The following is a 12,652-nucleotide window of genomic DNA, read 5'->3' as shown; positions in this document are numbered from 1 at the left end:
GTAGGTTTCATTTGCTCTTCTCACTCACCCAAGTACTACCATTAGCATCAATTCACCACCCATTCAAAACATGTCACACAGAACCAAACACAAATGATCAATTCCAAAAGCCTCAACCGATTTTGCTCAGTTTATCAATCCTACAAATAAGGGGTAAATGAAACTCTTGTTATAAGAAGGGAGACGGTGCTAAGGAGGGCAGGAGGTGGAGGTGAAAAGAATATAAGGCATTCAAGCCATTCCGATTTTCCCTTAAGTTCTACAGACTTTCAATGCAAAGAAGGGACAGAGTCTCACCTTAACATCAAAATAAAAAGGAACTAATCAAGTTGTTAAGCAGCTTCTTCTTTACCCCTCTTCATCCAAAGGCTTCAGCATCCCATCAATACCGTAATCCATTGTTCCCCCCCTTTATCCAGTCCCCTTTAAACCTATTCAGAATGGCAAAAAAAAAAAACCACGAAACCCAAGGAAAGATAAGGCCCTCCGGTAATCTCACCTCGGTGAGTCCTGTCTGGATAGCAGAGGTGATGGGAGATAGCGGCCAGGCCAGGGCTGATGCCTGCTCCTCACCCCACACAACAAAAGGCAGATTTCTCTTTCCTCCCTCTGCTAATCTTGAAATGTAAATTCTCTCCGCCAGCTAAGAGGAGCGACAGATAACATGGTACATCTTCACTTCTCCCGGTCTTATCGACTTCTGAATCGTTCGGGAAGGGGGAGAGGAAAAGAGAAAGGCCGCCTCCCCGCGCCCCCCTGCCTCCCGCCCCCCACCCCTCCCTCCTCCCGGCCCGCCCCCCGGCCCCCGGCCCCCCCGGCCGCCGAGATTACCTTCTGGCAAAGCAGCGCAGGAGAGGCGGCCGCCGCCGCGCAGGCAGCCCCCGGACCGCGGCTTTGTATTCATTAAACACACATCGGAGCTTATCAGAAGTCAGAGGCTTGTCGGGATGGCACATTGTGTGTGAGTGAGTGTGCGGGCGCGCGAGGGAGCCGAGCGGAGCCGGCGTGCATCGGGGTGATTACAATATCAGCAGGGCCCAGATGGAGGCAGGAAAATAAACAGAGGGTGCGTGTGAGACGGCGCGGGAGAGGCAGGGGAAGCGGGAGAGCGAGAGGGGACGGGAGACGCCGGCTGCCGCGAAGGAGAGGGACCGGCGGGGCGGGGGCGGGGGGCAAGGGGGGCGAGCGCGGGGCCCCCAGGCTGGCCGAGGCTGACCCGTCTCCCCCCAGTCCGTCCCCACCCGGAGAGAGAGCGGGGGGAATCCGGACTAGCAAACTGCCTTTTTCCCTTACTCCGGGGATGGCGGGGGGGAGCTGGGATGCTAACATTCCGGGAGCTTCTGTCAAGGTCAGAGGGGCATCCAGAGCCCGCTTTTTGCAGAAGCTTAACAACGAGGCAGTCACCGGGTGACCTCCATCCGGAGAGACCCAAGTTGCCCAGCAAACCCCGGGAGTCCTCACGGGCAGCGACACAGCCCTTCCCGATCGACCTCAAGTGGGAGTTCTCGTCCCTTTCTTGGCTGGCCCGGAGACTGGATTCCAGCCCCCTGCCCACATCCACAGAGACGGCTGTGGGGCGCATACCAACGCTGGCATCTCCCTGGGCTTGTCAAGGTGGTCCCAGCGGCACCGGGAGGAGACGCACTTGTGACTGGGAGCTACAGGTGACTCCCAGACACCTGCTGCACCCCCAGAAACTGTGCTGGCGGGGGGGGGGGGGGGGGGGGGGGGCTCCTGGTGTGTACATCCGAGAGCCTATTTTGGAGGTGGGAATTTGAAATCGAGGCAATCAACCCCGGCTTGAGCTTGCCTCCACAGCTCTTCACCCCACCCCAAAGCCCGGGAATCAATCAGACACCAAGCCCGGAGCTAGCGCTCCTCCCAGTCCAGAGTGCCTCTTCCACCCCCATCAGGGTCTGCAGGGAGGTACACCTGAGTGGTCTCCTGGGAGCCCCCTTTCCCCTTTTAAATGCACCCATCAGCCAACGTGAACATCTGATCAGACCCTTAATGGAGTGCAAATAATGCAGCAAAGAAGGTTATTTTATTTGGGGGGGGGGAGTATTTGGTCATGTTGCATTTCAAGGCACTGAAGCTTGGTTAAGAAGCTCATTCAGTATAAGGGGTGAGTTCAGAATAAAGAAGCCAATAAACTCCAGAACTGTTCCGGACATACACCGTAGCCCCTGCTGCAGTGAAACTTCAGACAGTAAAACAGTTTGAGCATGGGGGCTCGACAGTTTGGGGTGAGGGGAAATAAGGCTAGTGATTAGAGAAACACACCAGCAGCGAAGTGCAAGAGCCCCAGCAGCCGCCTGAGAGGAGACAAATCTGAAGACCTTAAGAAAATCAGGAGAGGCAGGGGTCACAAAGAGGGGACCACAGCTGAGCCCCTGAACCACAACAGCAAACTGATGAATCAAGCACTCCCCTCCAAACCACTTGCTCAAAAAGTTTTATGAGCAGTGGATCCCCCGGCCCCCAAGCTCCCATCACCCCAAGAAAACAATTAAGGGAAACCTGATAGGTCAGGTAAAGTGCAAAAAGCTAGGCATTGGTGGAGGAAGGGCATGTGTGAAAAATCTTGTCATGCAATGAATGTCAGATGAAAAGGGCTCTGCCACAATCCACCAGTAAGCCAATCACGTGGAAAACCTCCGGGTATCGCTGAGAAGAGGAGGTACTACTTCCCCATAAATCTTCAAAAAGTGAGCAGGTTCAATAGTTATACAAGGGTGCAAGAAGAGGGAGGAGGCCATTTGGCAGGAAGTGTTCCCAAATCGAGTGCACTCTAAATGAGTGAAAATCTGTCATTCTTACATGTTTTAAATGTAACAGCAGATTTCTAGAGTATCATTATAGCTCTCATAAAGGGTCACCTTTCACTTTTTCTCTAGCTGCTATAGAAAACTGTATTCAGGATAACCAGGCACAACCATATATACCTGCCCCTTTAATACATCTTAGTCAGATCAGTTTGGACAAAGACTACAGACACACGTTTATAAATCCAATGCAACTCTAGGAAGTAAATACAACTTACAAACGCCAACTGATTTTTCCATTACATGTGCTTTGAAAAAATGCTATTTATAAAACAAACAAAGCCCTACTACTTTCACAGAAAAGGCTTACATTTTTCTTTAAAAAGCATCCAGACACTGAAGGTATGAAGAAAACTGCACAAAAGCTTATCTGCCAATGTTCTTGTTTTGTGAAGGCATACTATTTCTATTACCTCCTTGTTTGTTCACTGACTTTTGGCTCACAGTTACAGAAAAGATCAACCAATTCTCAAATGGGAAGAATCCATGACTTTCTTCCAAAGCAAACACTTTGCTGCAAAGCTTTCAATTTAGAAAAAAGCAATATAATAATCAAGAAGTACAATCATAGAATAAGTGTACAACAGGAAGTGGTTTCTATAATCACAGCTGTCTTAAAGGCCAGGCTGGAGACTAGAAATCTTAATTTCAACTAGTTCTTCTCTTAATAATAGGTTACCTTCCTATAAAAGCAAGAAGTCCATCTGTCTCAAGCAGATAAGTTTTGAAGCATTAATTCAGATAAAAATCTAGCATTTTCTTTGAGTATGTGAATTCTAGTGTGCTATAATGTGAGAATTCCAACATATGACCATTATGGCATAATATCTCATTGCTCAGCTTGTCATTATTTCATTTGTAATTCTTATGTTAATTATGTTCATAATTACTATAAACAGATGTGGTAGAGATTCATGTGACCTTTTATTGCAGAATGAATTCCTCACTCATTTTGCTTTAATTTCTCATGTATGTGAAACTGAAATGCAAAAAAAAAAAAAAAGCTTTCTAATTTCCTAATGTTTTATATGTATAAGTTAAAACCTACCTTCTACTTCATCTGCATTTCAAAATATTAGAATGTTCTTAACATTTAAGCTGTTTTACACACATTTTAAAATTGCACACGGAATCTCACTGCTGCTTACTAAACTGTAGCTATGGATGCCAAACAAAGACTAGCATCCGTGTCTAAGTTGTTTGTCTTTCTTTTTTTTTTTTTTTTTAATATCAAAGGTTAACGCAGCAGAATTGTGCTTCAAAACCAAGTGCCTAGCAGCTACATAGCAATTTATTCACTCATAACTCAACCATCACCCTCTTTACATAAAACACATTTACAATAAAATCAGTATGGATTTCATTAGCTGAAAACCTCCTCGAATTTCATTTCTTTGGCCCTAATCTATAATTAGTGTGGACAGACAGGTGCAAACCCTTCTCTTCTACAGATGGCTACTGGAAATGGTGCAAAGTAGCTCCTTCTGTTTAAACAACACAGAGATAACCTGCTCTGTCTTATCACTTACAATTACCTCCATTAAACTGAACTAATGTTTGCTTTAATAAAATGTTCACTGTTCTTTAAATATTATTTAGGAACTCTTATATTAATGGCTGTAAAAAAGTAAAGCTGGAACGTGTCTCTTTAGATAATAAAAAATAACTTATTCTGGATGAAATGTTCTCACTGATGGATAATATTCTAAGGTTCACAAAGGTATTTTAGTTGACTTAACATTTGTCAGTTATTTTGCATAAAAGGGTCAAATATGGTATTTTTAAAAGGCATCTTGGTGACAAATTATTTAACAAGTAAAGAAATTTAGAACTATGAAATGTTTAATTTCTTTATTATAGATTTTAACTTATTGTTGAACTCCTAAAATCCCAGATTGTTTTCAAAGGGTATTTTATGTTAACCTAATTTTATGTATTTGTTTAACTTCTGATGGATTCTGAAAGTTGTACGAAGGTATCATTTTAAGGCACATTTTAAAAATTAACCATGCATGCAAGTGCACTCTGTAAGCACATGGTTAAAAATAACACCATTGCATACTAAATAACATCTATAAAGACAGAGATCACTTCTCCCTGCTTCTGCTATCAATAAAGTCTGTGAATCACTAGATGATGAATAAGGTGTCCATAAAACAAAGAACTTTTAAACGTCCAAACATCAACAAATAGCTTTTCTCACTGAACTTACATAACTTACAGTAATAAGACTCCAGTAAAATGCAACTGAATCGTTTTTTTCACATGCAAATCCTGCAGGTGCCAATTTTTGAGACTGCTTTGCTATGAAGGGCTATGCTGCCTGCATAAAACCTCAGTGAAGAAGGGTTTGCATTCAGCGCCTGTCAGCTGATGTTCATATCAAAGAAGTGAGAAACACGATTTGACAGTGAAGAATGTCCTAACCTGACAACCACTGACCAGCATTCCTATTGGAAGCATTTCTTTCTCGTGATCCCTTTTCAATGTTGGGAAAAAAAGAAAAGTTTTTTTTTTTTTTAACAATAAAATAAGCTTCTATTTTTATAATAAAATAAATGATAATGGCACCTTACATTTGTGTACTTCTTTACTATTTATGAAGTGTTCTTTCATCTGCAAATATTTATACTAACACCCTGGATGGAAGAATTCATTAAAATCTAGCATCAAGAACAATATTTTACTTTTCTTCAGAAAGGGAAAATTGTAAAAATATAAAGCTTCAATCTTGTAGCTGCAATATGTACTATCCTACCTTTTCCAGCAGCTTGCAACTGGATAGGGCAGTTTGCATTGTACTACAAGAATGTATCTTATTAGGAAAGCCCTTTTAAGGATCGTATTTAAATCAAATTATTAGCAGATATTAGTGAGCCACAGAGACTAAAGCTATAAAGGAAAATAGCATTTCAAAGATTTCTGGTCTGCTTTGAGCTGTCCAAACATTAAAGAAAAAAAATACACCATTTTTTTCCACTTCTTTTATTAGATATGAACTGGACACTGGAGAAACTCCATACTCAAACTCTCCCACTCAGTATTTAGCTTTTCAAATAAAGTGACTGCTGTCTAAATGGTTTACAAAAATTATGAATGCTTACACAAAGTCTTCTAACATAAAGTTCTTCTCTTAGTATGATCGTAGATAAAGTCAGCTTTTATACACCCAGAATGAGCCTGATTCCTTGATTATTTAGTGGAAATTCTTTCTTTTGAAAGAATAAGCCAAAGAAATGCTAAATACAGTACAGATAAAGCAATGTTAGACTTCAACTTCCTCAATATCCTTCCTGGCTGCAAAAGATGCCTAGGTCAAACACTGGGTGAGGCTGTCAGCTGTCCCTTTAAAAATAAGCACCCATAAAAAGAAAGAAAAGAGAAAGAAAATCAGACTGTCCCATGCAGGCTACCTGAAAGCCCCTACAATGTTAAAACTAGAACTGACATGAAGAATAAACAATGGGGAAAGATCCAGAGAATTATGAATTTGCTTCTCTTTGTACACATCACATCTGACATAAGCATCTGGGTTTGGGCCAGGATGGTTCAACAAACAATTCTGTTTGTTCACCTTTTCTAAGGAACTGTATGACAGGAGTGACTGGCCACAACAGACTGCTCACATGGTCAAAGCAAAAGACTGCAAAAAACTAAAGAAGGCCCGGGACACTACCGGTTTATCACTGAAAAGCTGATCAATTTGTATTCTAGCGAGTGTGGACTCACTGGGCACAGACCCAGTTTCACTCCCATTCTATGCAAAGGGAGGGTTATGACAATAAAAGCCAGTGAGTGCACTTAAAAATGGTACACATGTTTAAAAGGGGGGGGGGGTCTGTAAAACAGATTTCAGTTCACACAGAAGGTAGAAAGAGAAAACGCCTTGGTCAGCAACCCAACCTTTACCAGGGGATAAATCAATTTGCAGCAGCTGTGGACAGCCATTTATATCAAGGCCCTGGGCAGATTAATTAAAGGGAGCGAAGTTAAAAATTCAAGGGGGCCCGGAGTGACATGAAGCACTCAAGGTGGTCTGGAGTGGCCTCCCCCCACAACTCCTGGCCTTCACTCCCCAGCCCTGGACTCTGGGACTGGTCTTCAGGAGCTCCTCCGCGGGGGACACTGCCGATTCCTGAAAGTGACACTCTGGTGCCAGGCTGAGGCGGGTTTGGCTTTGAGATGCCCAGATCTTGAAGAATAGCTATGCTCAAAAGATTTCAACCGCCAGGACGCTTTGCAAGGAATTAGGAAAACAAGGGCTGCAAGGCTCCCCAGCCAAATCCTCCAAACTTGAAAAGCGCGGGGGGGGGGGGGGGGGGGGATGGGGCTATTTTTAGTAACAGTCTGGGTTCACGTCCTACTTCCTGGAATCTGTACTCAAACTTTTCCAAGGACTGACTGCCCTTACCCCACCCCAAACCTCATAGAAAGTTTCAAAAAAACAAACAAAACGGATGTAAGCGCCTTGTACCCACCGAATTGTCTTTCCTTAGGGGGGTCCTGGCCAGCGTCAGATCCGCCCAGGGAGAGGGGTCTGGGTGCACCGATCACCCCAGCCCTTTCAGTCCCCCAAAGAGAGCGCTGGGGCCGGGTAAACGAATTGCATCCCCGGGACGCAGCTCCCCGTCCGGGCTCCGCCAGGCGGGGGCTCCGCTGCCCAGCACAGGGCTCCACACTCTGAAGAGGAGACGGGAGCCCCCATCGAGGCTGCGCAGGGAACCCCCAAAGGGCCGAGGCGCCGGAGCCCCCGGCGCGCTGAGGTCTGGGCCGCAGAGACGCTGCCCACCCAGCCGGGACGGCAAAGCCCCAAGCCCGTCGCGGATGGCAGACTCGGATCGGGAGACCCCAACTGGAGTTCGGGGTCGGGGGGCTTGGCCCGATCTCCGGGGGCTTCCCACCCGATCACCCCGCGAGCCCAAGAAGAAGACCAGGGCGAGTTCGCAGGGTGGCCACAAAGCGCCCGGGGACCGCTCTAAGGACCCCGACCGCAGTCGCCACCGGGGCTCAAAAGTTAAGATTCCTCCTCCTCTCCTGATCCCAGAGCTAAGTTTCCACCATTAAAAGAAGACTTTCCAGTTTAAAAAAATATTAAAAAAAAAAAAAAGGTGAGGGTCTAGGGCCACCTGCCACCCTCACCCTGGGTACCTTGCCCGGGGGTTCGGTCGCGGGCGGGTGGTGGGAATAAGTATGATCTTCCAGCTCTCATATCGACATGATGGAGAGAAAAGAAAACGGGGGGCAGCAGGCGGAGAATCTGAGAGTGAAACGGCACCCCCGGCCGCCCCGTGAAGTTCAGTGTCACCGCAGCCGGCAGTGACTCGCGAGGCTCTTCTTCGCCCGGGTGCGTGGCTCTACCCTAGTTCAGCGACGGGGACAGCCCGGAGCCTCCCGGCCGAACAACCCAAACGAAGGGGACGGTCATCAGAATGAGAATGAATAACAACCAGGGCACCCCCCACCCCGGTGCCCCGAGTCCCCGCCGCCCGCGGGCACTTACACTGCACAGGGCCGGAGAGTCCCACCATCCGCCACCCGCTCCGAGGTGCCAGGAGAACTTGCCGTCTTCTCGGCCGGCCCGCCGGGCGAGGGGCCGAGGGCGCGGCGCCTCTCCTGGCCCCCGAAGGGCCGGCGCGTCCAGGACCGCGCGCCCGCGCGCGCGCCCGCTGCGAGGCCGCCGGGCGCCGGTCACCGCGAGCCGCGGGGAGAGGAGCCCGGGGGTCGGGGCCGCCGGCCAGACGCCGCCTCCACGCGGAGCAGCCCCGGGCGCGCGGCGCGCCGCTCCTCCCTCCCTGCCTCCCGCCCCTTCCCTGCGGTCGCCGCGGCGGCAGACGAATGGGATGCGGGGCGCAGGGAAGCGCCCCCGTCCCGGGCGGCGTCTGCGTCGGCCTCGCGCGCCCTCGCTCACTCTCGAGGAAGGCGAGGCGCGCGGGGCGGCGGGGCGGCCGCCGGGCAGCGGGGGCGCCGCGCGCTGGGCGCCGAGAGCGCGCGCGCCCGCGCCCGGGGCGCCGTGGCCGCTCCCCGGGGCCGGGAGGAGGGCCCGCGGCAGCGCGGGGGGCGCGGGGGGCGCGGGCGGCGGGCGGGGGAGGCGGGGGACCTCGGTGCCGTGCGGGGTCACGGGGTCAAGTGTAAGTTAACAATGGGCTGGCCCGGCCGGCCGGGGCGCGCGGGCGCGCGGGCCGCCCCTGTCCTGGCCTCGCCCTCTCCGGGGCAGGCTGGACGTGGGGCCGGCTCCCTAGTGATGCTTTCCCGGGGCCCTGGGCGCCCTGCAGTAACCCAAGACGACCACTTTCCCCGGCCATCTGGAGCGCTCCTGGCTGCCCTGCCTGCGTCTCATCACTGGCTGGAGACACAGCTCTGCGAGCCATCAAGCCCCGCTCAGATCTCCTCTCTCTTAATCCCCTTCTGTTAGCTGATTTCCAGACTGACTGTTTGCTTTCGCATTAGATAATAGCCTTAGAGAAAACAATTATCATTTTCTTTTTCCCTTTGTTTTGCTACTTCTCCCATAGTATGCCATGAAGAGGGGCCCCTTTTCTGTCTCACGGTGTTTGTTTGTTTGTTTGTTTTTATGGGTTGTATCCCCCCCCTCCCCCAGACATTAATATCAATCCTGGGGGTGGGGGTGTCCCTGGAGAAAAAGATACGGTGAAAGAATTCCAGTTATTTCCAAAGTAAATAAATAATCTCGCAGTGAACAGAACTGACAGTTTGTTTGTACAGAGCAAAAGGGGCTTGGATAATAATGAAAATATTAATATGTAGGTCAAATATGATCAGATAATGGATGGCGATGATGAGTAAAATGAAATCTTTTACAATTATTATGGAACAGTGCCATGACTGCAAATGTTATTATATTTAGTGTAACAATTTGAAATCCTGCTCTGAACCATGTTTTTTTTTTTTCCCAACTGGCCTACATCAGTGCAACATATCCTGTGTGTGTTTCTAAATTTTGTCTTTACAAAGGAAAAGATGTTTAAGATAAAGTCAGAATGGGCCTGATGCAGGGGGAACTGATGAGACGTTGGTAGGTTTTATTCTTTTAAATGGTGCTTCAAATATTTATAAGATCCCTTCCCCCATCTATTTAAACCCAGCTGGAGCTTCCAATTCTGAAGTCTTCTCAGATTCTACTAATTTTTTGCAATTCATTTTCAGAAAATACTCATTGTACATTCTGCCCTCTCTTTGGGACATTTGACTAATGAATTGTAATGGATTAATGAATTGTAATGTTAAGTCTTGATATTTGATGTTCTTAATTTGAATCTCAAATTTTATCAAGTTGTACATTCTATAGTAGTTTCTGCATTACAACTGTTTATTTTTTGCTCTCCTTAGCAGCATTAATTATCTTAAAATATAAAATTTTATGTATACTTTAACTGCGTTGTATAAGAAATTGTCAAAGCTTACTTGTATTTTCCTTAAAGAATCATGAACACTTTAATATTTAATTATTCTATTACTGTGTTATTTCTTCTATCCCAAAATTGAAAAGCAAGAATTTAGATACCAGGACTATACATTTATTCTTATTTAAAATTAATAAAATGAAATCTGAATCAGGAATGATTCTTGTGAAATAGTGTTATTTCTAAAATCATAAGGCTTAGAAATAAAGTAAATCAACAAGTTTTAGGATGTAAAAAAAATAGGGGGAGAAATAAAATATACATATTATGCTATATTTTTCTTCTTTCTGTAAATTGTGCCAAAGTAGGTGTGAAATTAGGATAGAAACATTAAACTTCAAAATCAATGGAAAACAACTTGCAGGAAATCAAAAACAGTTTTACATTTTCAGGCCATATTCACAACACAAAGGCATATATTTAAATCCTGTTTTATATGATTCTACAAAGCTTATGGGATTCTCCCTTTTGGTCATTCTTCTGTAAAAATGATAATCATTGTTCTACTTGTACTTCTTAAAAAATTCACAACATTTTCTACTCAGTTTGACTTCACATCAGATAGAATGTCACTAAATCTGAGAGTTTTTAAAAATTCTGATAAGAGCAGTTGAAGAATGTACATCCTGAGGCTGGTGTAGAGTGACTCAATATATTCCTTAATCCCACTTCCCACTCCCTTTAAAGGCCTGTGTCCTACAAATGGAGAACACATTTTTCTGTAGAGTTTATCCTTCTGTAATCTCCTGACTCCTCTATTTGGAGCAAATGGTAGCAAAAGAGACCAACTCAAGTGTGAGGTGATTCCTGAATTGTAAAATCTAGGAAAATAAAACGTTAAATGGAAAGGGAGGGGCTCATTCATAAGTGTGGTGGGAAGGTGTGAATTGCCTGAAAATGATACAAGTCCACAAAATATTTCCTTACCCTAGCCTTGGGGTGGGAAATACAGGTGACATTGTATTCATCATGCAGTAAATTAATCACTGATACATTAAAAAAATAGCTATCTAAAGGAGACAGAAATTAGTATTGACTTTCTGCCACTCACAGGAGAAATCAGGTATCTCTACTTTCAGGACTTTCATTTTGTTGAACAACAAAAAAAAAATCTTTAAAAAAATTTTTTTTTAAAATAGGCACCTACGCATCCTAACAAAACCATTAAATTGAAAAATAAGATACTGAATAATACATTAAACTATAAAAACCCTTACTAGCAATTTTTTCTCACATTCTTAAATTTTTCTTATTGTAAAGGTATCAAGTTTTTTCAGCTTACAGGTTTTTTTCATTAATGTTACCTAAGACTGCTTTTTGTGTCTCCTTAAGCCAATCTTTAAAAAAAGCAGAATTTCCAACACAAATTTCAGATGAGTGCTTATTATCTTCTTTAGAGATATGTGATTCACCTCTCACAAACAGGAATTCCTGGACAAAATTTTAACGAGTTCTTAATTAACACTTTCAAAATTGCTTCTTACAGACATTAAAGTTTGAATGAGTCATAAGCTTAGATTTTTCTATATACTTTGAAAAAGTCTTCCTGTTTGCTTAGGTTGATGAAAAATCTTAATTATTCTTAATGAAAGTTATTGTATTTGTGAAAAAAATAGAATATGATAAAGGACAGGAAACAATGATCATGTTTTCATCAGTGAAGAACTTCACCGTATTTGTCACTTCTCTCGCTTTTGCTATGTAGTTTTATGTAGCTTACTTTTTGAGCTTTTTATGGACAAGTTTTATTCCAAATCTTTGCAACTTTGTTATTTAACTGGTTTAAGGTTTAATTTTAGAATACGGACAACAAAAGAATAACTTTTAGAGATCTTATTCTGTAAGTGTACAATGTAAATACAGTAGCTCTTAGGGACCTAAGATAATAAATAATTTTTTTAATAGAAATTTGCAAATTAAACTAAAATGACTCTGAGACTTCTCTGGCAATCCAGAGGTTAAGACTCAGTGGTTTCACTGCAGGGGGCATAGTTGCAATCCTGGGTTGGGAAGCTAAGATCCCACATGCTATGTGTCATGGCCAAAAAAAAAAAAAAAAAAAAGGCTCTCATCATACCTGCAAATAAACTGATTGGATTGGTGTAATTCAGCTGCAGATAGTCATATGTTTTTCTATGCTACTTTAAAGCCAGTTTGCATATAAAAAGCCAAAGTTGGAAAATTTCAATTACTTATTTAATTTCCAAAAGGAATTTTTTTTTAAGTTTGGAGAGTTTTATAAAAGAATTCATATTAGTATTTCCTTAAGTAATAAGTTTTACTCTTTAAATATTTGTATTCCTCAGAGTTTGACACATTAAACTCTGCAGGATTGAATTTATTGCATAATATGAAACACACACGTGCTACATGACATACACAAATAAGTGTTTTTATACGCACAAC

At 44.5% G+C, this 12,652-nt stretch overlaps 1 protein-coding gene across 8 annotated transcripts in view; it reads right to left on the bottom strand.

The window, feature by feature from the left end:
- The window catches only part of RUNX1T1 (RUNX1 partner transcriptional co-repressor 1), a 149,681-nt gene extending 141,141 nt beyond the window's left edge, over window positions 1–8,540 (bottom strand). For 2 of the 8 annotated variants that reach the window (XM_043880218.1, XM_043880221.1), the window contains exons 1-3: window positions 8,326–8,451; window positions 832–938; window positions 500–643 (exon numbers count right to left, since the gene is read on the bottom strand). Coding sequence is in view for 1 of the 8 variants with exons in the window: in XM_043880219.1 (XP_043736154.1) it covers window positions 8,326–8,353 (28 nt within the window). In the remaining 7 variants the exon portion in view is untranslated. The other 6 variants (XM_043880217.1, XM_043880214.1, XM_043880216.1 and 3 more) reach the window with 6 other exon arrangements.
- Window positions 8,541–12,652: the final 4,112 nt, after the last annotated feature.

This window comes from Cervus elaphus, chromosome 21 (assembly GCF_910594005.1).
Source record: "Cervus elaphus chromosome 21, mCerEla1.1, whole genome shotgun sequence".
Lineage (NCBI taxonomy): Eukaryota > Metazoa > Chordata > Mammalia > Artiodactyla > Cervidae > Cervus > Cervus elaphus.
This window is presented reverse-complemented; position numbering and strand designations above follow the sequence as displayed.